Source organism: Drosophila eugracilis, unplaced genomic scaffold, assembly GCF_018153835.1.
Source record: "Drosophila eugracilis isolate 14026-0451.02 unplaced genomic scaffold, ASM1815383v1 contig_498, whole genome shotgun sequence".
NCBI classification, from domain to species: Eukaryota; Metazoa; Arthropoda; class Insecta; order Diptera; family Drosophilidae; genus Drosophila; species Drosophila eugracilis.
The window spans coordinates 753,417-777,189 of NW_024573369.1; the positions used below are offsets into that span (position 1 = coordinate 753,417).

Below are 23,773 nucleotides of genomic sequence, written 5' to 3' on the forward strand. Positions count from 1 at the left end.
TTGTCCCCGGGCGGGTTGCACCACTGAGCGGCAGATGCAAAAGTGGCACACTTGTGGGGTCACCAGGGTGCCACATAGGGCGGGAGTACTTGCTGAATAAGGAACTGTTTGTATTGGTAAGTATGTTTAGGGAAATATGTTCGGGAGTGTGTAAAGAGCGGGGTCATCCTTTGTGTCGAGTGGGCTAACCCCTTAAAAGAAACAATCATTAAGATCTTAAAAACTTAAACTAACTCATCAACTAGGAAACTTAATACATTGCTAATGCCACTTTAACCTTAATTGGGGTCGCCTTTTAATCACTCAAATCACAAATACTCCTCTGCCATCCCAAGTTCTGCTTATTAATCACAACAACAATGCTTCGTTAAATCAAAAATGGAGTCCATGAAGTCGTCAACCTGCCATTGGATACTCTTCGTAGCTTCCCATTTGATGGGGTCATGATGGGGATGAAAAAAGCGAGATGTACGTCTGTGGGAACCCGCCATTGTTCGAAGTACAGTTGCAACTTGGTTGGGTGGGTTTTTAGGGGGGGTTTTTTATAAGCGGCCCTTTAAGCGGTTACAGGTTGCGAGTATCGCAATTGAACGCTTTGCACTAATTACTTTCGCAATTACGCGCGTAACGAACGCCGCCGCCGCCGTCGCCGCTGCTGCTCGTCTTGGGAACACCAAAATGCGTTCGCACTTCCCATCATTAGGCCCCCCTGGGTTTGCGCCCTCCCCCCGCCCTTGGCATATTAATCAAATTAGCTCCAATTTTTTGTTGTTTACTTTTATTTCCCCATTGCCTTTGGCTTACTGTTAGGCGTTTAATTTGCCTTTTTTCGCCCGTTTTTGTTTCGGTTTTTCTGATCGTTGGAATCATTATACCCGTTACTCGTAGAGTAAAAGGGTATACTAGATTCGTTGAAAAGTATGTAACAGATAGAAGGAAGCTTTTGCGACCCTATAAAGTATATATATTCTTGATCAGGATCAATAGCGAAGTCGATTGAGCCATGTCCGTCTGTCCGTCCGTCCGTCCGTCCGTCCGTCCGTCCGTCCGTCCGTCCGTCCGTCCGTCCGTCCGTCCGTCCGTCCGTCCGTCCGTATGAACGCTGAGATCTCAGGAACTATAGCAGATACAAAGTTGAGATTAAGCATGAAGATTCTCGAGGTCCCGGGACAGCGCAAGTTTATTACAGCATCCTGCCACGCCCACTCTAACGCCCACAAATCGCCAAAAACTAATATTGCTGAAATCTCAGGAACTATTGCAGTTAGAAAGTTGAAATTCAAAAAGTATAATCTTTAAATCGCAGCGCATCTTATAGTGGTACTACTATCCGGCCACACCCACCCATACGCCCACAAGGCTCAAAAGACGGTTTTCGGATTTTCTAGAAAAGCTGATATCTCGGTAACTATAAAAGATAGAAAAATCGGATTAAGCATGTAGGTTTCTATTATGCTTCCAATGCGAATTGTTTTTTTTCGATCAAGCCACGCCCACTCTAACGCCCACAAAACCTGAACAACCAAAAATGCAAAAATCTCAAAAACTATAAAAGCTACATAATTTTGTTTAGGATCACGTATTAAGGGGATGCCTTTGCAACTTTCCACGAAGTTGCATCCGGCCACGCCTACTCTGACGCCCACAAACCGCGGAAAACTGTGGCGTCTATAATATTATTATGAATGCCTTTGTTTGACCTTGTATAACTTATTTCTGTTAATACCTATCGATTTACCAAAGATTTTTCAAATCGCAACATTATTTCGCTATTTATAAAGAAATTAAGTTATAAGGCCTCACATGAGCAGTGACGTCACTATAAGCACACTCAACATACTTCCTCTCACAATAGGTGGCGCCTTGTGAATTTCCACTAGCAAAATAATATTTTACAATTTTGTAAAACAGTAACGGGTATCTTATGGTCGCGGCACTCGACTATAGCGTTTCCTCTTGTTTTAATTGATGTCGCTGATGATGAGCCCCCCAGCCCCTCAGCCGCTGCCTTAAGTTCACTGAGAGAAAATATTACTCATTAAGGCCTGTAATCATCAGTGATTGCGGTGGAAATATATATCTTATTTGATATTATTCCCTTGTAAAAACCCTCTTAATTTCTTCCAGTGCCCCCAACGATTGAGTTGTCAACTCGTCTTTGCCCCACTGCGGATGAGGAGGCGTGTCCAGGGGCGGGTTGGCCAAGACGGAGCTTTAGCTGGGGCGTTGATGACATTAATAAACGCAATGTGCATATGCAAAAACGTGGCATGGAATGTGCGCGGCGGCAACCACAAGAAACCACAATGTTAATTACCACAGAAAAAAAAAAGAAGAACTGAGAAAAAGAGCTGAAAAAGAAGAAGCGACAAAATTGTAACAGTGGCAAATGCCCCAGCCCCCGGAGACAAGAAGTAGGCGTGGCTGGCAGCTGGACCAAGCGCTGGAAAAAGGGCGAACCCACTGGGCAAGTAGTGGTGTTCCTTTGGATCGAAATTGGGCTCGGGATAGGGATCGTAACTGGAGCGCAGAAAAGGCAGCCCAAGGCCGTTCAGGTGGCGCATTTAATTGCCCAACAGAGGTGCAAGGTTCCTTCTTGCCAAGGAACTGTGGGATCTTCGAAGGGAGTTACATCTTCAGCCCCTCAACGGAGCCCCTAACAAACTATATCCAGAGCCGAGGTGTTCAGATTTATGGGCCAACGGAAGTGCCCCAAATGATGAATGATCCTCGGGGCGAGTAAATAAATTACTAAATAAGCTTATCAAAAAGTTGCACAGATTTTTGGGTGTATGTAATTATTGAAATAAAGAAGAAAGATATTTCGAAGAATGATATTGTTTCCTTAAGGGTTGGTTTTTAAAATGCTAATTTAGGGTTCTCCTCATTTTCCCCCTAAACTGGCAGTATTTTGCTCATAACTAAGCCAATAATGGTTCGAATGAGGAATGCCATACATCATTTTAATCGTTGCTAAATTTCCATGAAAACTGCTTTCACAGCTAAAAACCTTGATTTTATGCCATTATCGAAAATGTGAAATTTGATTTCTTCTCTTATTCCCCCTAAAATGATCATTTTTTGTTCATAACTCACCCGAAATTGGTCCAAATATGGAATTTTATACATCGTAGGACTCGTTTTTGGATTCCTATGATTCCCAATTGATTTACATTAAAATGTGGAAAACTTAAATTTTTGCCATTTTTCACAAGTTTTGATGATGGTACCCCTTATCAAAAATGCGAAATTTGGGCCAAAATTGAATTTCCCAAAATCGAAAAACGAGTGATAGGGGTGGTAAGTGGTGGTCGTTAGCAGCACAAAACAGTCGTTCTTTTGGCTGTGCGCCTTGGTTTGACCGAGCTATAGCTCAAAACCCGCAAATGAGTAATCATTTCTGATAAAAATCGGTTTCGTGATTTTTCAGCCATTAAATCGGAGCTCGCACTGAAATATCAGAACGATAATGACAAAAGTAAATATAGGGGTTTTAAGTTTCGGTAGTTAGCTTCATGAAACAGTCGTTGTTTTAGCCGTGCGTCTAGTTTTGACAAAGTTACAGCTAAGAAACTGCAAGAAGGCCGGGCTCTCTGCTGCTAAAAGACGTATACTTGATTTTGGGCGGCAAAAAATCAGTCTTTTGGACATAGCAGAGCTAAAAATGGTCCAAATGAGGAATGCAATACCTCGTAGAGCTAGTAACTTGATTGCCATGATTCCCAATTGATTTGCATTCAAATCTGGAAAACTTCATTTCTGGCCATTTTTTGAAAATTTTAATGATGGTACCCCTTATCAAAAATGCGAAAATCGGACAAAATTAAATTTCTCAAAATCAGCCAGGCAATGATAGGGGTGCTTAGTTCTGATCATTAGCTGCACAAAACAGTGACTCTTTCAGCTGTGCGCCTTATTTGGACGAAGTTACAGCTTGGAAACGGTAGAAAAGTACACAAAAAGTTGACATTCTTAAACTGCACCCCTCAGAGACACCCTGAAGCCATGAATTGGTATCAAACCAATAATAACAAGAGGAAACGCTATAGTCGAGCGCCGCGACTATAAGATACCCGTTACTGTTTTACACAATTTTAAAATATTAATTTTGCTAGTGGAAATTCCCAAGGCGCCACCTATTGTCAGAGGAAGTATGTTGAGTATGCTTATAGTGACGTCACTTCCCATGTGAGGCCTTATAACCTTAATTTCTTCATAAATAGCGAAATAATGTTCCGATTTGAAAAACCTTTGGTAAATCGATGGATATTTACAGAAATAAGTTTTACAAGGTCAAACGAAGGCATTCATAGTAATAGAATAGACGCCACAGTTTTCCGCGGTTTGTAGGCGTTAAAGTGGGCGTGGCCAAATGCAACTTCGTGGCAAGTTGCAGAGGCATCTACTAAATATGTGTTTCTAAGCAAAATTGTGTAGCTCTTATAGTTTTTGAGATTTTTGCATTTTTGGTTTTTCGGGTTTTGTGGGCGTTAGAGTGGGCGTGGCTTGATCGGAAAAAAACAATTCGCATTGGGAGTATCATAGAAACCTACATGCTTAATCCGAACTTTCTATTACGAATAGTTACCGAGATATCAGCTTTTCTAGAAAATCCGAAAACCGTCTTTTGAGCCTTGTGGGCGTATGGGTGGGTGAGGCCGGATAGTAGTACTACTATAAGATGCGCTGTCATCTAAAGATTATACTTTCTGAATTTCAACTTTCTAATTGCAATAGTTCCTGAGATTTCAGCAATTTTAGTTTTTTGCGATTTGTGGGCGTTAGAGTGGGCGTGGCAGGATGCTGTAATAAACTTGCGCTGTCCCGGGACCTCAAGAATCTTCATGCTTAATCTCAATTTTGTATCTGCTATAGTTCCTGAGATCTCAGCGTTCATACGGACGGACGGACGGACGGACGGACGGACGGACGGACGGACGGACGGACGGACGGACGGACGGACAGACGGACATGGCTCAATCGACTTCGCTATTGATCCTGATCAAGAATATATATACTTTATAGGGTCGCAAAAGCTTCCTTCTATCTGTTACATACTTTTCAACGAATCTAGTATACCCTTTTACTCTACGAGTAACGGGTATAAAAACTAAATATTACCCATAACACTTTCTAACACTTTGAATATTCCCTATAGCTACATCCCTCTAAAGAGCAGTCCCGTGATTGCAACTTATTTTGCGTGGCATTACATCGTTGATCTCGCAAAGAGATACTGCCTCCTGTGGCAGGAGTTCTTCGTTGGCCAAGTCCTATATGAATGTACATAAAATAAGCAGCGGACTGTAGACCCAAACCCCTTTACTTTTGCCACGCCCACGCCCCTGCCCACTCAGGTGCACAAAAAGGGGGCGGCGGTGAAGGGTGTGGAAGTCGTGGAATAACAGAGAAAAAGGGCCGCACCATTTGCGGCTAATTTTGTAAATCATGATATCGTAATTAATTTTTGCAGCCTTCGCGCAACAAACACAAAGACATGGAAAAGGTAACCGCGTCGGCGTTGCCTCTGCCCCTGCCCCTGCCCCTGCCTCTGACTTTTATATTCTCTTTTTTTTTAGCCAGAAATCCTCGAAGTCAGCAGAAATCGGAGGAGTCGCTGCCTCCGCACACAGAGAGAAAAAACCAATTAATATTTGAGCAATGCTCCTGCGGCAACAATTAAAGTCAATGGCAGCAGCAACAGTGCAGCGGCAGAAAGTGCAGTGAGAGAAAAAGGAGGAAGTTTAAAGTTAAAAACAAAGATTTATGAAGGTAAGTTTGAGTCGCTTAAGAAGTCTCAGTTTTGGAACTGAACTAGTTTTTAAGAAAGATAACTCCTTTCCCCCAAGTCTTATCAGAAACTACAAGAAACTCTATGACTCAAAGAAAAATAATCTTTATAAATATAGCATAAATTATAGTTCTAACTCACCTCGCCAACCTACTTTCTCTCAGTGTATAATCTCAGCTAAGGAGAAAAGATTTTTATTGAGATCTCAAAGATGCAAAGTGATTTGAATTTGATTGCCCCGCGCGTGCGCTGTTCAGCCGCTCCTCCTCGCTCCCCCTCTCCATCCTTGCCCCTATTACCCTCTCTTCCTTTCTGTTACTTCGCTCCTTCTCCTCCTTTGTCTTTGGCAGTGCCTTTCGGAAAGCATTCGTTTGTCGGCTTGCAGCGGCGCAGTGGGGCGTCGGAGGTGTGAAAACCCTGCTGGGCCTTAAATGCAAGCTAATAAGAAGCGGGACGGCGAGTCAGTTCATCTTCCAAGAGGGAAAGGGATCAGGTGAGAGGGGGAGGGGGGGATCTTAACCGATTCCTGATCGGTTACATGCAACCGAAATGGGAAGGAGGCAGGGGGCTCTTCGGACAGCAGTGGATTGGCATGACCAATGTGATGGACAGTAACCAATGATCGGCATGAAGATCACTTCATCAGCGGAATTATGCACCTCATAAGTGGGTGGTGAAGTGGGTTAAGGTAAAGGTGGGTTATGCACTAAGTTATGGGAATAATATTAATATAAAGTGTAGAAATTTTGATGGATACTTAACTTTATGGGGAGTATTCTGTTCGAATTTGTAGATGTGGTTGAGAATTCCTGAAAATATCTTAAGAGGTTGAAGGCAAAGTCATCTCAGTTGACATTAGCAATGTCTAATAATGTATCATTCTAAACTATCAACTCTTATCTACTTAACCAACCACATCATTAAAATCAAATCAAAAGAAAACCTTTTAATGAACTTGCAGAGGCTGATCAGCTATCAGAAATCAGAAACCCATTAACGTGATGAGTTAATAATAGTTTTCATCAGTATTCAGGATGCCACTACTTGCCAGTTAAATCCCAGGGATGATCGTCGGTAACTATCTCCGTTCCTATAGAATATATCCAACAGATTGCGCTAATTACGTTACATAAAATCAATGATGCCGATCCCAGGGCCAGTTCTGGTCAACTCCCACTCCAAGGGCCATTCCCTGGACAACTTGGCCTCATCGACCGCAAATCGGTCAACTGAAGCAGCCCTCTGCCTTCGCCCTGTTCATCGATAGGGCAAATAGACCTCAGACGAGGAGGAGGAGGAGAAGGGAAAACCCTCAACAACCAGACGGAAAATAAAAGAAAAGCAAAGCACCATAGGCAGGGCAGAGGGAATGAGAATCAAATCAAGCGACAAATAAATGTAACAAAATGCGACAACAGCAAGTCAAGGGCGTGGGGGTGGTTGGGCGAGAGGGGGAGTGAGTTTGGCAGCACTCAAAGGACATCCCAAGGAGGCGGCCACCGCAAAAGGCGACCTCAAAACGGCTGCCTAAAAACTCAATTACATAACAATCTGTTCACATTTTTTCACACACCATCAACTTTAAATGAGCTAGAGGCTGCTGCGGGGGCAACAGGGGGATGAACTGCCCTCCTTCTTACCCACAGTGGGCGTGGCAAAGCAAGCGACAATGCCAAAACGGTGGGCGGTGGACGTTGGGCCAAAAAAAAAAGGCACTCGAAATGAAATTACGAGCCCACACGAACAACAACACAAGACAGTGAGCGAAAAATGTTAAGTTAAAAGTAAAAATTCGACTTGTAAAATAAGAAAGTAACTTAAAAACGGTTTAAATTTACAATTTAAAAAGTTAAACACATATTAAAAAGATATACATAATATTAAGAGACAAAAACTCACCATTTTTCCCAGTGCACCAAAACAGAAGCAACGCCAGTCGAGGGTTGAAGGAGCCAGTCTGGTCAGGCCGAAGGATCCATGATGCGAGGGCAGCGGGTTGGCCCAGCGGCGGTGGGGGGACCGCAATAACAACGGGGGACACAAATTACAATGTAATTTATTTGCCGCCAAGCCATAGAGAGGGCGAGTCCTTGAGGAGGGTGCGGGAAATGCAGAGACGCTGCAGAGAAAATCAATCGCGACTGGCAAAAGAGCAAGGACCAAGGCAAGGATCCAAGCAGCAAGCAGGGTAAGGACAATGTATTAGGCTGTGGGGGTTGACAGCCAGGACAGCCGGGACTGCCAGGACACTGGAAGCGGCCATCAAACTAGCCAATGAATGTCAATTGTTGTTGTCGCTGATGGCGTTGATGTCCTCGTCGTTGTCTGTGCCAAAAGTTCTACACCCCTGGCAGGGAAAGTCCCCCTGAAACCTCTGTCTTCTAACACCCAGAAATTTTGGCTCTTGGGGAGTGTTGGACAAGGCTTAAATAGTGGGTTTATGGGTGCCTGATTTAGTTGGTGGCACTAAAAGAGTTTTCATTTGAAAAGTTTTAAGGAGAGTTGAAAGAAAAGTAGTCGCATGAGAAGCTACTATCTTAGCCTTGATCTTTGGTAACCCCTAAAACTTCAAGAACCCAAAACAAGACATCATTGTTACCTAAACATTAAACCATTTTAAAGGGTACCAGCACTGCCATCACTCACCTAAACAATAGGCTTCGCTTTTGCTGTTTGTGATTTGTCAAGATTGCTGGCTGTCTTAGTGTGTGAATATGGGAACGTCTGTGTTAGCCAAGTCATTGCAATTTTATGAGCCTAATGACGAATCCACACACACCCTGCCAAAGGGGAGGGGGGAGAGTTAGTTAAGTGTGGGTGTCTGGGAGTGGGTGTTTCTGGAGATTGACTTCGATCCGTGATGAAATCGCCGAGGAGACTCCCGGCATGCGAATGCGGTTTCGGCATTTTCATTATGTCAGCGCTGAATGTCAAAATGGATTTCCGAACATGTCTGCTAACGATGTGGCTGCCACACAGCCCCCCTCCCCCTCTCTCTGTGTGTGCTTCACTTGCAATTATTCATAATTCGTGGGCTCATAAAAATAAATGGCCTGCTTAGCGTAATTGCCATAATTTTGTGTGACTTGACTTTTGCCAGCCACGAAAGTTGAGCCAGCAAGAGGGAGGGTTTTCCTCGCAGAAGGCGCTTTTCCAAGGGGGTTGTCCTCCTGTTCTTTTGTTTTGATTTTCATTGTTGTTATTCTTTACCATTGACAAACTGTTGGGAAATATGGGCGTGTCTGGGCAGGGACAGGTCGGACCTGAAATTAGCGACACATGTGTATTTGGCTCTGATCCCGTTTCGTGGTCTCGCTGCATCTGTTGATCGCTTTGCTTGGAAAATTGCTGGTAAATCAGGTTGCCCTGAAGTGGGCGTGGCATTAGTAACTTTTGATGGCCACAATATGATGTGCGGTTGACACTCTGGTTATGCTCTATCTGTCCCAATGACGGCCAATTAACACGCTCGTTAATTGGCCCAACCGAAATCGAACTCACAACTGTCACAATTCCAGCTGCGCTCTGTTTGGGGTGGACCAAAAAAAAAAAGACACAGGAAAGTTATTAAAATAGATTTTATGGCGAAATAAATAGGTAGCTGGGTTCTTATTGCAAGTATTTGGGGGGTATTATTCAGATTAGTTCGATGTATCTTTTAAGGTTACTTGAATGTGAAGGAAAAAGTTAAACTAGGGCGGATTTATCCTTAATTGTAGTGGGTTTAGGTGGTGTTAATATAATGCTACCCATTACTACGTTAATAATTGATGTAAAAGGAATATTTATTAGACATTCGAACATGTCAGAAAGTAGTTGTGACTATATTAAAGGAACTATTCGACCTGTTTACCTGCTTTTAAAGATAAATTTCCCATAATTCATGATAATATCATAACATTCTATATCAATCTTAAGTAAACTCTGTTATTTTTAACATTTCTTAGCTTCTGAGAATGAGAAATGTTAGCCACAATGTTAGCATCAATGTTGGTAACTCGGTTTTTACCCTTAATACTAGTAAAAACACATACTAAATACCATTTTTAACTTACATTTTCCCTAAAAAAGAGTTCCAAAGATACGCATTCTTGCCACATATCATATTGCAGCATGCCACACCAATGGGGAGGGGGGTTCCCCACTTATCATTACTTATTTCCAAATGGCATAGAGCCGTTCTTCAATTTCCTGCCTGTCATTCCCTTAGTTTTCATATCCGTCTATCGCCCGCCTCTCCTCTGCCTCCTGCCATTACCCCGCCCCCTTTTGATTTGCCGCCCACGCCACTGCAGCCATTTGACAGACAAATCAAAGAGACATTTTGAGCGGAAAATTCCCCACAAAGCATCCCACATTCCACATCCAATCCGAGTTGTTTGCGGCCAAACGACTAATTTCCCTGCCTTGCCGTTCAAATTTCCCACTATTTGATTTCCCTGTCTGAATGCTTTGCGTTTAGCTTTGATTTTTGGCTGTTCTAAAGTTAAATTGTTTATGGTTTTGTGGCAGATTGTTAGCAACTATTAATGGTTGTTTTTAAGGGAGTTAAAAATAAATTAATTAATTAACATTTTACTTAAGTATTGAAGTTGCTTTAAGGGGTTTTCATGGCAGATTAAAGGTTTTCCTTTACAAAAAGTTGTTTTGGAGGAACATTTTCTGAAATTTATATTAAATTTATATCCTAGATCACATCTTAAAGCAAATCTATCAACTTCCTTGCGTAGTTCCCTTCCATAATGAAAAGCAAAACCAAATCTTGGCAGGGAAAAACCGTAATTCATTTTCAAATCTCGGCAGTTTCCACTTCGATTTCCATCACATTCACTCGAATAAATTCTGATTAGCTAAAAACCTTGAGAAGAACGTAAAAAACGAACCCCAATTCCCTTATCTTTCCTAGTCTCTTATTACTCGCTCATCATTCCCTTCGCAACATTCCATTTCCTGTTGGAAAGCGCAAAAAAAAGAAGAAGAAGGAAATATGTATAAAAAAAGTTTTTCCTGAAACCTGAGAGAAGAAAACTTTTTGCTAGCGCACAAAAAATAATTAAAATTCATTCGTTTGATTTGCAGGGTGGTGAGAGAGGGGAGTGTCGGGATGGGTAGGTAGCCCAAGGACATGGGCGCCGTTGGGGCAAACTTTTGCAACAAACTGTAGCAGAATTAATTAAGTTTTGGTACGCATGGAAATTTTATTAACAAACTGATAGCACAAAGGGTAGGGGCAATGGGGGGTGGTTGGTGGGGCGTAGGGATTTTCCGGGTGGCTCTTTTGGGGGTGTTGGCTTTTCGGCCACTGGCCCTGTAAGTCATTAATAAAGCGAACACCAACCGACAGCGTCAACGTTGCACATGTGACAGGCGGAGTGGGAAAAGCGGAATGAAAGTGCCACAGGAAAAAGCAAAAGGGATACACTGTGAGAGAATGATAATGAAAATTAGGTAAAAATTATATTAGTAATTTTAGTAGTAATAGTAATAAAAGTAGGTAATAGTAGTAGTAATAGTAGTAAAAGTAGTAGGTAATAGTAGTAGTAATAGTAGTAAAAGTAGTAGGTAATAGTAGTAAAAGTAGTAGTAATAGTAGTACAAATAGTAGTAAAGTAGTAATAGTAGTAGTAGGTATTTTTATGAAAAATCGCCTTACTCCTATCAAAACAGTTTCTTTATCTCAAAAACTAAAGAACATTCTTCCACAAACAGCTATCAATTTCTCACTGTGCACTACTCTTACCCTTTTTTTTCCCAGTGCACGAATGGGGAAGCAGGAGGGGGCGAGGCGAGAGGCGAGCAATTAAGTAACCTGCCAACAAAACATCTGACAGATGAGGGGGCGGTTATAGGGAGGGATGGCTAGATGGCTGGATGGCGGGACAGGAGCGAAGGATACTTTTCCGAGGGGGGCTACCCATACAATGTCATTGATTGCCAGGCCAGAAGGTTTTTCCATGAGAAAACCGGCATTGGGGTGTTAAGGATGGCAAATGGGTTAAGTGGCACTGCTCTTCTGGCGCTCGATAAAATGAAAATGAATGATTCATGCGCAGCAGCAGCAGCAGTATCAGAAAAATAGGGAGATGACTCCAAGAGAGCCGGGAAATTCGGGAGCGAGGCGTTTATGTCAACAAATTAAAGGAAAATGGCTAGCGTTCGTGTTGCTGAAGTTGTGAAAAACCAGCAATTGTTTAATTTTAATTGATAAAATAAGAAATTAGGGAGAAATTAGAAGGAAAATTTCAATTAAAAGCGGTTTAAGGCTCAAGGCCTTCTTTTTAGGCTTAAATAAAATAAATATGATACTGTTTTTTAGTATTAACATAAATTATTTTTACAAAACAAGATTTTTAGTATATAAAAAACATATTTTCATGAAAATAAATATATGTTTAGCCTTAAATAAAGTTTAATTGATTAAAACGACTTTTTAATATAAGAAAATCGATTTAAACTTCTCCATAAAAGAACCTCGAAAATGATAATGTTAAAAACCAACTTATTTTGTTGATAAATAAAATATTCCTCACCAACTTCTATCTAAAAACTGATTTAATTTCCCTGCTTTAGGGGAAAACGCTAACAAAGTGCTAACAAATCGGCCAGAAAACGCCTTGCAATCGCTTTCGGGCTAAGCAGCCTCTCCCTTTTGGCTAATTAATTGTTAACGAATTTTCATTTTCTATTTGTCGCAAAGGAAAATTGCCATTTATGGTTATGGCGTTGCCCCGCGCCGCTTCGGCAGAGCAGCGGCATTGGCAGTGGCTGTGGCAGTGGCATCGACAGCGACGCCTGCAGCGGCAGCGGCAGTGGCAGCATAATAATTTGATGTGCGGCAAATTGAAAAAATGCCGCATAACTCCGCCCTGGAAAACTCCGCACACACAGTCGAAGAAAATTGAAAACTCTTCAAGTCGTTTTTGGCAATGGCGACGCAGCGCCTTCGAAGCGACAGCGACGCTGGCCGAGCAGCTGCCACAATTCCCACTATTTTACAGTTGGCCAATGGAAGTCTATTTAAATGTCCATACGTTTGTCTCGCTCTAGCCTCAAAATGGCCACGTCGTATGGCAAACGGAAACTGAAAGCGTGAGAGTTGAAGCAGAAGAGCAGCAGAAGAGAGGCAGAATGGCATAGAGAGCAGAGAGAGCGACAGCAGTTGATCAAAATTGAAACGGCACATATAAAAATTAAGTGGTTGTTGCCGAGGCTGATGAATTTCTCTCTCCCTCGCACACTATTGCCCAAAACATGGCAACAATCTACCCTTGCTGCCTCTCTCTTTTACTCCCGTTTACGTTACGTTCGCTCGCTTGCACACACACGTACACTCCACTGCTAGAAGCTGTCTCGCTCAGGCTTTGGGCGACGTCGCTGCCTTGGCTGGGTTACCTCGCTGGCCGCTTCGATTGCGCTGCTCAGTTCAAATTGAATTTTCATTGCGAGCGCTTCTGCTGCTCCTTCTCGCTCGCCCTCTCTCGTGCTCGCCCACCACGCACACCCGAGAATAACAACAACGAAAACAAAAAGAGATACAGTAAAGCCAGATAAACGGACGACCAGAAACCAAACCGAACTTTTGCCAAAGTGCAGTTTTATTTAATCAGTGTGCAAAGACGCGTTGTTTGGTTAACGCCGGCCGACGGCACTGCGAAAGAAACCACACACACATCACTTTTTTTTTTTTGCAAATCCTACGCGAGTGTTCACCGCCCCCCTTTCGCCCCATCACGAATATCCCTTCTACATACAGAAATTGTGCATCAATAGACCTAGTTCATGGCCTAAACTAAAGACCATAATGGTTTTGGAGACCTCCGAGGGCGACACCAAAAAGTTCCTGACCAACAACAACAACAACAACAACAACTCAAGTGCCAGCCGAAATCACAACAACAACAACAACAATCTTAGTCCCAAGGAAATTCCGGAGGAGACTGGCCGGAGCAGTAGTAGTAGTTCTAGCAATACCAGTGCCCACCGTAGTTCCAGTCATCCTTTGTTAGGTGGCTCTACTAGCAGTTCCACATCCGTTTCCGGTTGCGGCATGCCCTCCGAGGGCCTCCATCCGACGGCCGCCCTTCAGCTCTATGCCGCCGCCGCTCAGCTTGCCCCCAATGGCGTACGCGTACCGCCTTGGGGACCCTTCCTGCAGTTCGGCGTACCCGGCGTCTTTGGCCCGAATGGACCGTTCTTGGGGCGTCCACGTTTCGATGCCGCCTCCGCTGGTGGACACCCGAATTCGGCGGCAGCCGCTGCAGCTGCCACACAAATGGCAGCGGTAAATGCCAGCAATGCTTTCGCCAATCTAACGGGACTGAGTGCGGCGGCTTTGCGGAATGTTAGTGCGGCCCAAACGACGGCAGTGGCAGCGGTGGCAAGTACAGTGGCCACCATTCAGCATCGACTGATGATCGGCAACCGGCAAAGTTTGCCGCCGGCGGGACCGCCCAGCGAAGGATCCAATGAGGATGGCGGTAAGTGGAAAATGGTAGTTAAAGATTATGAAAGCGATCTCAAGGCAGTTTTTAAGCCACATTACAGTGAGCATTAGAAACTTGAAACTTTTTTAGTTCGGAAAAACGGGAAATGGAAAATGTTTGGGGAAATTCGAGGCATCAAAAGTTTCCTTTGGTTAAAAATTTTGTTAAACTTCAGCTGGCAAACGCTATGCTTAAACTTTAATGCCCAAAGAAGGATTTTAACTTTTTGGGAACTTAATTCAATGTTCATGATAAAGCATGTGGACTGTAGTAGGTAAAGAAGAGGGTAATGTTTGGTAAAATTAATATGATTTTTATAATAAAAGTTCCGAAATGAAGTTTAAAAAGGCAGACATCTAAAGTAAGAATTTGAGTTGGAAATATTTCTGATTTATGGATGATTTTGATCAGATGGCTATGAGGATTATCAAGTTAAAGAAGAAAGAATCTAGGAAAGAAGAAAGACTTTCTAGAAAAAGATGAGAGGACTGAGAAGACTGTTTGTGGGTTAGAAAACAGGAACTCTTGTTTAATCATTAAAATGATTAGTTTCTTTGGTTTAAGCAATACAAATTGATTGGAGTTATAAAGTGTATCACCTTAAATAGTTTTCTTAAATAAAATATTATATTTAACAGTGTCTGTTAAAGTTCCTAACAGAATAAAGAAGGAAATGTCTACTTTTACCAACAATAAAGCCATAAAACCCTTTCAAGAAAGTACAAGTTCCCTTTTAAAAGATTAAATAACTAAATTAATATTAAAAAGCACAAACAGAAGGTTTATGTCCCATTAAATTCCTCTTCTTTCTAAAAAGTTGATCGTACTAAATAGTTACTTTTCTATCACTTTTTTAATCCCCTTAACCAAACTCAATAGCCCAATCAAGAAAGCCAAACAAAGGCAGCTTTTTATGAGTGCAACCTCCCACTCACGTGCTCTTTCAAAGCCAAAAGAAAGTTAACTTTTGTATCTAAAGAAACCAAACAATGGAAAAACTCTTTCAAAATAATACAACTTAAGGGAATGCACACTCATAGATCGATCAATTAAGTAATAGCTGGTATTTGGGTGACGGAATCGAAAGCCAACCGCCGACACGTGTCCATGATAACCTGGAATTCGCGTCACAAAATTCGCATTCCAGAGAGTCTTTCCCATGAAATCAATTTCCAACGCCGACTTTCGCCAAACTATTAGCTATAAAGATTTCAAATAGGTAGATCAGGATGGGGGATGGGATAGGGGGGAAGATCGGCTAATGAATTATCAAATCTCACGGAACACGCGCCTCCCCATAGCGAGTGGAGGTCAGCGCCGGCTGATCGATCGGATCGTATTTCAATTTCCATCTGAATACCCAGCTATATAGAAGCTATAGAAGGCACCGTGTTCATCCTGCCAGTTATCGGTTGGCCGGACAATATGCTAATTCATTCAATTAGCCCAGCTAAATGCCTTCGCATTGTCAGTCACTCAAACTGCTTTAGTTTTCGGTTAGTTTTTGTTATTATTTCGCATAATCTCCAGCCAGCTGTGCTTGACTTTTGCTACCTGCAAAACACATTTATTGATTTAGCTAATCAGCGATCGATTATTATGTAAAGTCCGATTGATTTCGTTGATTTGTATTTAGCATACAAAGTATTGGTAAGGCGAACCAGCCAGCCATTATCGCCTGCTGTGAGGCGGAGAAAAGGTCGCTCAGCTCTAAATTGGTTAAGCAGTAGGTCCATGGCTGGCCCATGTTGGTTCATAAACAATAAATTAACTACCTAAAATCGTGTTAAAACTGTGGCAAGACAAGCCACAAACATTCAGATAGTCAAAGTGTGAATCGATGGCGGAGATGTTTCGTTTTTGATTTGCTTTCTTAATTGGTTGTGATCCCCATTTGGTCCCATTTTTGGCATTTGATTTCTAAGAATCTTTATAATACTAAATCATGTATGTTGATCTATGTTAAACCTTCTTTGAAATAACAATTTTCCATTGGGAAATAGTCAATCAATCATCTTGCTGATTATGATTCAGTCAAGTTACTTTTTAAGTGCCTTGATGAAGTTCCTTAAAAAAGTAACAAAAGCATTTTCCTTTCTACGTTTCTTATCAAAAAAAGTGCAGAAAATATTCCTATTTAAAGTCTGTTAAGTGATATAACTTCTTAACACCTTAACTTAGTTTAAACATTTACCAAATTCCCTTATCTGCCTGTTAAGAAACCCAATCTTTAGCCATCAAAACATCCAATTGAGAGATCTTAGCCAACAGCTTAGCCGCCCATTGGGTAATCAAACAATTGCCTTAGCCATTCCGTAATCGTTATATAGCAATTCCTGGAAACTCTTGTTAGCCAAGAAAGATCTGCTAAGATCTCTTTCTTTGTTGTTACCAATTTGATGATGAATTAAGTTCATCTCGTATTTCTGCGGTAAGAGCGACTTAACTTTACTTTCTTTCTCGCTTCAATCTCATTTCTTTTTGGAGAGCAATCACTGTAGACCCCAAATTGATGGGACGCCATTTGCTCTGATCGCCCAGTTGGCCATTAAGTGGTGACTCCATCTCCATCTCCATCGCCATGGCCAAACTTAAGAGTGAAAAACCGGACTCTGGTGGAGGAGATCAGGAGGCCCACAAACTGTGGCTCATTGACCAATTAGCATTAACAAATGATGGCTAGTTGGTGTAATTATGGCCATAATGCATATATCCAGAGTCGGGGCGTTAGCAGGGGGCGTGTTCGCCCGCTTGTTGTAATTAACTGCACTTGGCTGGGCGCGCGGGTTTGGCCAGGCTTTGACTTTCAGCCAAGAGTTCTGTCCCCAGATCGGGGGCTCTTAATTAATTGCCAGCCAACGCAGAGGCACTACCAGGGGGGAGGGACATTTCCTTCTTGAAAAGTAATTATTAATTTGATTTGATTCAATTTGATTAGGCACTGCGATTGTGCAGATTGTGAATATGGAGAGTGGGTGTTTTCTTTCCCTTTTGCTTTTCTTATTGTGGGAGAGGCAGGGTTGCCATCGCTCATTAATCATTTTGCGGCAGAGAGTTGACATGCAAGCCGAAGTCGGGAATATCCATGGGTGTGGGTGGAATATGGGTGGTGGCGGTGGCGGGAACGTCATCATGACGCTTGCTTTGCCGTTGCTCATTTCACGCCGGAAATGAAGAAACTGTCATAAGGCGATCGAAATCATTTATCATGCGATTTTCAGTTCTCGATTCCGAGACGCCATTTTGTTAGTGTTACCTCTTGTCTTGTTTTCTGGTCCTAATGAATTCCGTATTACCAAAAAAAAAAAAGGGGGTTTTGTTAGGTAGCTGTAGAGCACTTCCGTTCCGCCTTCCTAACAAAACGGAAGTTGGTTCATTGATGGAACGGCGGAATGATGCCATGAAGGTTCCATTCCAATGCAATAACTGACGGAATGATAAATCGTTTTGCCTCCTCGCAACTTCATTTTGCCGCATTCTCAGCTTTCTTATCAAAAATTGGTTATAGCCGCTGGCTTTTTGAGTATTTCCGCTTTTTAATGGGTTTTTTCTTTGCTTTTGATTAGTGGAAATTTGTCTATTCTTGCTATTTGAGAACCTTTTTGTATTGTGAAAGCTGTTTGTTGTTTTTAAGATCAGAAATTGTAAGATTTGGTGGCGTAAAAAAGTGATTTTAAAGTTAAAACTGTGATAAAGTTAATAAATTTAGGACACTTTTTAGCTTGCTTTTCTTCACCTTCTTAAAAGATTCTTAAGAATCCAAAATTACAGAAATTCCCTCTAAAACTGAGCCCGAAAAACAGCCCCTACCCAAGACTCCCACCTCTGCACCCCTGACATAAACCCCTTTCTTAACTTTTTACTCCTTCTCTCTCCTTCACCTTTTCGCCTTCGGTCCTTTCCTTTCCTGTCTTGCCTTTTTTTTTATATTTTCGCTTTAATTTTTATGACTTAAGTGGCTCACCCGCGAGGATCGAGGGGCGTGGCAAGGGGCTTGGGGCAGAAGGACCAAGGGTTGGGGGTGTGTGTGGTGTATGCTTGTATATGGTGTGTGCGTCTGGGTAACTGTTATATTGCCTGGCTGACGCGCGCTGTAAACGAAAATAGCATGCCACGGAATGTGACTGAGGCATGCAACAACACAACACAACACTCGTTCCTTCTGATTTCGCCGCCTTCTTTTCATACCCTTAGCGAGGGTATCATAATTGTTGCCAAATGTTTGCCACTCACTGAAGAAAATGGGCTTGAAGTTTAGGGGGAAATCAGGAAAAGTTCTTATTATTCAAGTTCTTAAATCAATGGATTATACTTTTCAGTTTTTAACAGGAAAAATCAAAGTTTCTTTGATACCTTAATAGGTATTTGAAATAAGGCAGGTTATGCTTAGGCCTAGAAGCTAAAGTTTTTCTTCATTAAAATGAAAAAATGTTCTAAAAATTGTTCCTAAAATGCCGAATTTCCCATCATTCAGTAACATTTTTAAACCATTTTTAAAGTTAATATCAAATTAGTTGAGTTTCCTTTTTCTTTCTCTAATTTTGAACTTCCCTTTCATTAGGCCAGCCCTTATGCCCGTTCTCGTTGTTACCGCTTTTTGGGGACTTTTTGTAGTTAGCAAATCGATGCAACGTTGCCAAATTGCAGTCTGCCGCCCGTTGCACATTGCCCGCTGCCCTCTGCCCGCTGTACGTTGCATATTGCACATTGCACATGGCAAACTGCACACGACGGGCGTGCAATAATCATAATAAATTTCAATTATCGTTTGCATTTCCACCCACACTCCTCCTCTTGCTTTCGATCTCGTTTTTGGTGGCACCAAAAAAGCAAAAAAAAAACACAAAACCAAAAAACATGAATTATGTTTTTAGTCGGCTGGCACTCCAAATGCACTGCCCGCCTGCCTCCTGCCTCCCTTCTCCACCCCATTTTGCAGAATAGAAACTGCTGCGACGCCCCTGGAAACTTGGCCTGTTATTATTAAGTCATTTGAATGCACTTTGCTCAGGCCGTCTCCCTCGCTCGCGGCCTGTTTGTTTGTCGCTTTGTCTTTAATGTCTCTATTACTGTTGTTGTTCTCTGTGTTTGCCGTCGTTTTGTATTGAGTTATTAACCTCTCTCTCTCTCTCTCGCCCTCTACACACACACACACCGAAAAAAACACTTAAAAACAAAACGAGTTTCTTTTTTGTGGGCCGAAAGAGATAGGGATAGCGTTACAGTGCGGCACGCATAATTAGGTACACTTAACAGCAGAATGCAAGCCATTCATTAGGGGCGTCCTCTTGTTATTGCGCTTTAATACTGCCTGTGTGTTAGTTACAGTATGTGTGTGTGTGTGTGTTAGTGTTAGTGTGCGTATGTTGGTAGCCCAGAATTGTGGCAAGGCCGCCATGGGGAGGGGGTGGTACCCAGCCCATGCCCATGTCCGTGTCCGTCTAAAAACCCAAATTAATGCGATTACAAAGTCAGATGAGTGGCGGCGCTTTGAATGGTCTCTTCATCACCCGACGGCTACAAAGTATAGCCACTAAATGACTGATTATGTTGCACGTACTCGTACGTATGTGTGTGTGTGTGTGTGTGTGTGCTATGTTAAGTATTCATTTCCCCGAAAGACAGTCAGTCCAATGAATAATTGTGGTAGTTGCATATAACCAGGGTTGTATTTAGTGCCCATCTATCGATTATTTCGATTGCTGCCATGTGCTGAGTGGAAGAATCAATGGGTTTAGCTAAAGATGATCGATAGGTAATCATTTGATAGGCTCTTCTTAAGGTGTACTAAGAGGGGGATTCATTTGCTAGTTAAATCAGTTTAAAACTTGATTTATGATTGGAAATGAAGAATCATAGAAGGAGGTTTATCAATCTCTCTGCTTGTTCCTAACTCCCTGACTTCTTACAAGCTGTAAATCGATAAATTCGACAAGTTTAATAGGTATTTAATTTAGTTAAGATATTAATACTTAACAGAACTGATATTACAGAAGGAAGTTAGAGAAGGAAGTTAGAGAAGGCCTTTAAGAAGGCTTTCCCCTTTTTTAACATATTTACTATCTCTGCCTTAAACGCTCTTCCCTTACTGCCCAGCGCTGTATTTCCGTTTCTGGTGGCCATCATCTAATGCCCCAACACCTTGGCTCCCCCCTCACCTTGCCCCATCACCATCTTCTTCCTCTCCTCTCCTCTTCTGGTTGCAACTTCCAAGCTAATTTGATAAATTGCCCGGCCTTTTGCATGGCATTCCCATGTGAATGTGAGTCTTGGCCACGCCCCCTTTTCGGTGGGTATAATCTAAATATAGCCAAGGATCAGATCGGATCTTTTAGGTTTTTAGTTTACTAACAGAGGGGTGGTGGTGGGGGAGAGGGGCAGAGACAGAACTGGCATAGAAACGTAATTAAATTGTTTCGTTTTTATTGCGGGCCGGCGGCTGGGAATTGAAAAGGGGGCGGTGAATTGTGAGTTGTAGAGGGGGCCTTTGGCGGTGTAATTGAAATATATGATTATGGATATTTATGCATTCGGTGTGTGCCCCTGTCCGTGTGTGTCTTTGGCTAATTTAAATAATTTTCCAACACTTAATTGCAGGGTTTTTAGTGTCGGGAAACAAAGTGTTTTGCGCCCATGTTTTCCATGTATTAGGAAGCTATTTCTATGTGTGTGTGTGTGTGTGTGTTGGGTGTGCGGGGGTGTTTGTCCCATGTGTGTGTAAAGTTTTTTTAGTGGTTAGTTTTTGGGTTTTTTGGCTTTGGGCCACCCTAATTTGTTTTAATAAGCCAACTCCCACTGACCGGCGGGTCCCGCTTATTAATGACTCTATTCTTGTGTTTTTCCCGAATTTCATTTCATTTAGATTTTCCCATTTTCCGTTTGTTCTCCCTAGGCTTCCCCGGTGATGGCGACGACGACAGCAGTGCGGCCAAACGTCGACGGTCCCGCACCAACTTCAACTCCTGGCAACTGGAGGAGCTGGAGAGGGCCTTCTCCGCCAGCCACTATCCGGACATCTTCATGCGGGAAGCCCTGGCCATGAGGCTGGACCTCAAGGAGTCGAGAGTTGCGGTGAGTTTAGTTTCAATCAAAGGAAGGAAATTGTTTTCTTTTCAGTTAGTTAACTTCTCTTTAGCTAGTACCCATGACTAGCAGTTAGTTACGATCACCTTTGCTGAGATTATACGCTTTGTTCCAGATAGGTATGGTTCCAGAATCGACGTGCCAAGGTGCGTAAGCGCGAGCACACGAAGAAGGGACCCGGTCGCCCCGCCCACAATGCCCAGCCGCAGACCTGCAGCGGCGAACCGATTCCGCCCAACGAGCTCAAGGCCAAAGAGAGGTTAGTATCCCACAGAAAATATTTTCAAATTTTAACACATTTTCTTAGCCAAAGTTAAAGTCAACCGAAACTAGCATTTCCTTGTACTAACTCATTTTCCCTGCGTTTTCCGATCTTTTCCACCTCACAGAGCCCGTCGCCGAAAGAAGCTGGCCAAGGCCATTGACCGGCAGGCCCGGAAACTGCAGGCCAAGGGCATCACCGTGGACCTGGAGGCCCTCAAGGCCGAGTACATATCACAGCACAAGGCGAACGGCACCTTCTCGGACTCGGATCTCGAGGACGATGGCATCCAGATCGACGTGGTGGGCGGTACGGACAGTGATGACGAAGGCGACAGCGATGCCGTCAGTCCAGTCCGCCTGGGTGCTGGCGGAGGAGGAGGAGGTGGTGGCGGTGGAGGTGCCACAGGCGGTGCCTCCTCATCGATCCATTGCGGACTGGATAACGATGGTGACAGCTCGCGGGCGGGTAGCTTCATCGGCGGAGGCGGCAGCCTGGGCAGTCCCAGTTCGGTGGCACCACCCTCGATGCTCTCGAATGGAGCTGTCCAGTTTGGCAAGCTGGAGCCGATGGATGGCAATGAGTCCGAGGATCGAGACAGGGAACGCGACTCGCCGAAGCCATTGCTCTTTCCCGCCAAGGCCTTCCATCAACTGAACCTGCAGAACAGCCAGCAGCACCACGGTTTGGTGGGTCAGGGTCAGGGCTCGGGGCATGGAAGCCACCAGCAGCAGCAGCAGCAGCAGCACCACCACCACCACCAGCACCATCAGCACCAGCACCATCTACATCATGGCAGCAATGCCTCCGCCTCAGCGGCGGCGGCTGTGGCCAATCTGGTCCACCAAACATCGCCGATCAGCATGCGCCGGAGCAATCCCTTCAGCATCGAGTCGCTGCTGTTCAACAACACGTGAGGCAGCAGCAGACCCGCAAGGATCCCCCAGATCCCCCTCAACCTTAAGCTTTTCAACATCCTATCCTTGATTGTCGCGTTCCTAGAATATTTTGCTCAACTTTCTTGCTTTACCTTCGACCTACACGAATTTTATCTTCGGTTCAGAGCTTGAATATTCGCTAAGTGATTTATTTATTGTATTTTTTTTTAATATATATATATTTTTTGTATTTTTTTTTTGATAGAACTGGTTCCCGCGAGAGACTAAATTAGTGTTGTAAATGAATTTATTATTTGTACTTCGTAAATACTTAAATATAAAGAACTTTTTTTTAGAGTGGCTGATGCCCAAAGCAATGCTTGAAACATGAATAATCTAATTATAAATATAATATTAACGACTAAGGACATTTTTTTTTCCAAACTGTGTGAAAGGGTATGTGTCTGTGTGTGTGTGTGTAAAAATGTAATTTAATTTAGCAAAGAAAAGATGAAAACAAAAAACCGAAAAACCGAAAACAAATCGAAGGGCAAGGAAAACCACAAGCTAAGTAAGCGCAATTTTTTTTGTGTCAATTAAAAAACAAAAATAATGAAAAAAAACGAAAAGCAGGCTAGTACAGTATATACTAAAAATATGAGAAAGAAAAGATAACAAAAAACACCCACACAATATTACTTATAGAAAGGCAAAGAAAAGCGGCGGAAAACTGTATTGTATTTGAAGAGGAAAAACCGATTGTCAAACAAGAATAAAATGCGAATCTGTAAAGAGAGAAAAACCACATAAACAACAAATTACGATTATTATTTAACCCCCTCCCCACTCCATTTTCATTTCAAGTCGAGCTTAACCACAATAAATATAACAACAACAACAACAACAGCAAAAAGAAAACTGCGCAAAGGTCCCGAAAACCCTTAACCAAAACCCCCATTGAGGGGGCGAATTCAATAAATGGCAATTTAAATGGCATCAAAAATACACTTAAATCTGATACTTGAAAAGCGTTTTCCTTGAGGAATGGCCTGCTTATGTTTTCAAAGGCGGTTTTCCACACTTTCCTAATGGCCTGACCATCAGCTTTATATGGCCTATTAATTTGAAGGTTCAGCTCTGAATATCATTCTTCGGATTGGTTTAATATTGGTAAAGTGCCTGATTTTACTGGTCAAATCAAAGGAAATTATGTTTTTATAGTGGAAAATTCATGATTCCCCGTCGGCATTTAACATTTGGTAACGATTTTAGTCCT

General features: G+C 42.7%; 1 protein-coding gene across 2 annotated transcripts; it reads left to right on the forward strand.

Moving 5' to 3' along the window:
* Positions 1-13,231: 13,231 nt before the first annotated feature.
* LOC108117415 (homeobox protein unc-4) lies at positions 13,232-23,502 on the forward strand. 2 transcript variants are annotated; one of them, XM_017229827.2, is made up of 4 exons: positions 13,232-14,268; positions 21,167-21,345; positions 21,477-21,616; positions 21,747-23,502. In XM_017229827.2, exons 1-4 carry the CDS (start codon positions 13,593-13,595, stop codon positions 22,534-22,536), a joined length of 1,785 nt encoding a protein of 594 aa, XP_017085316.2. In that variant the 5' UTR covers positions 13,232-13,592; the 3' UTR covers positions 22,537-23,502. The 2 variants fall into 2 exon arrangements, with proteins under 2 accessions (XP_017085316.2, XP_017085324.1); XM_017229835.2 differs by lacking the exon at positions 21,747-23,502 and having other exon boundaries at positions 21,473-21,602.
* The last annotated feature ends 271 nt before the right edge of the window (positions 23,503-23,773 follow it).

Excerpts from the sequence above, each read along its gene's own strand:
- LOC108117415 (XM_017229827.2), top strand. The coding sequence starts at position 13,593 with ATGGTTTTGGAGACCTCCGAGGGCGACACCAAAAAGTTCCTGACCAAC. Across the intron at positions 14,269-21,166 it reads AGGATCCAATGAGGATGGCG|GCTTCCCCGGTGATGGCGAC; the intron begins GTAAGTGGAAAA and ends TGTTCTCCCTAG. Across the intron at positions 21,346-21,476 it reads TCAAGGAGTCGAGAGTTGCG|GTATGGTTCCAGAATCGACG; the intron begins GTGAGTTTAGTT and ends TGTTCCAGATAG.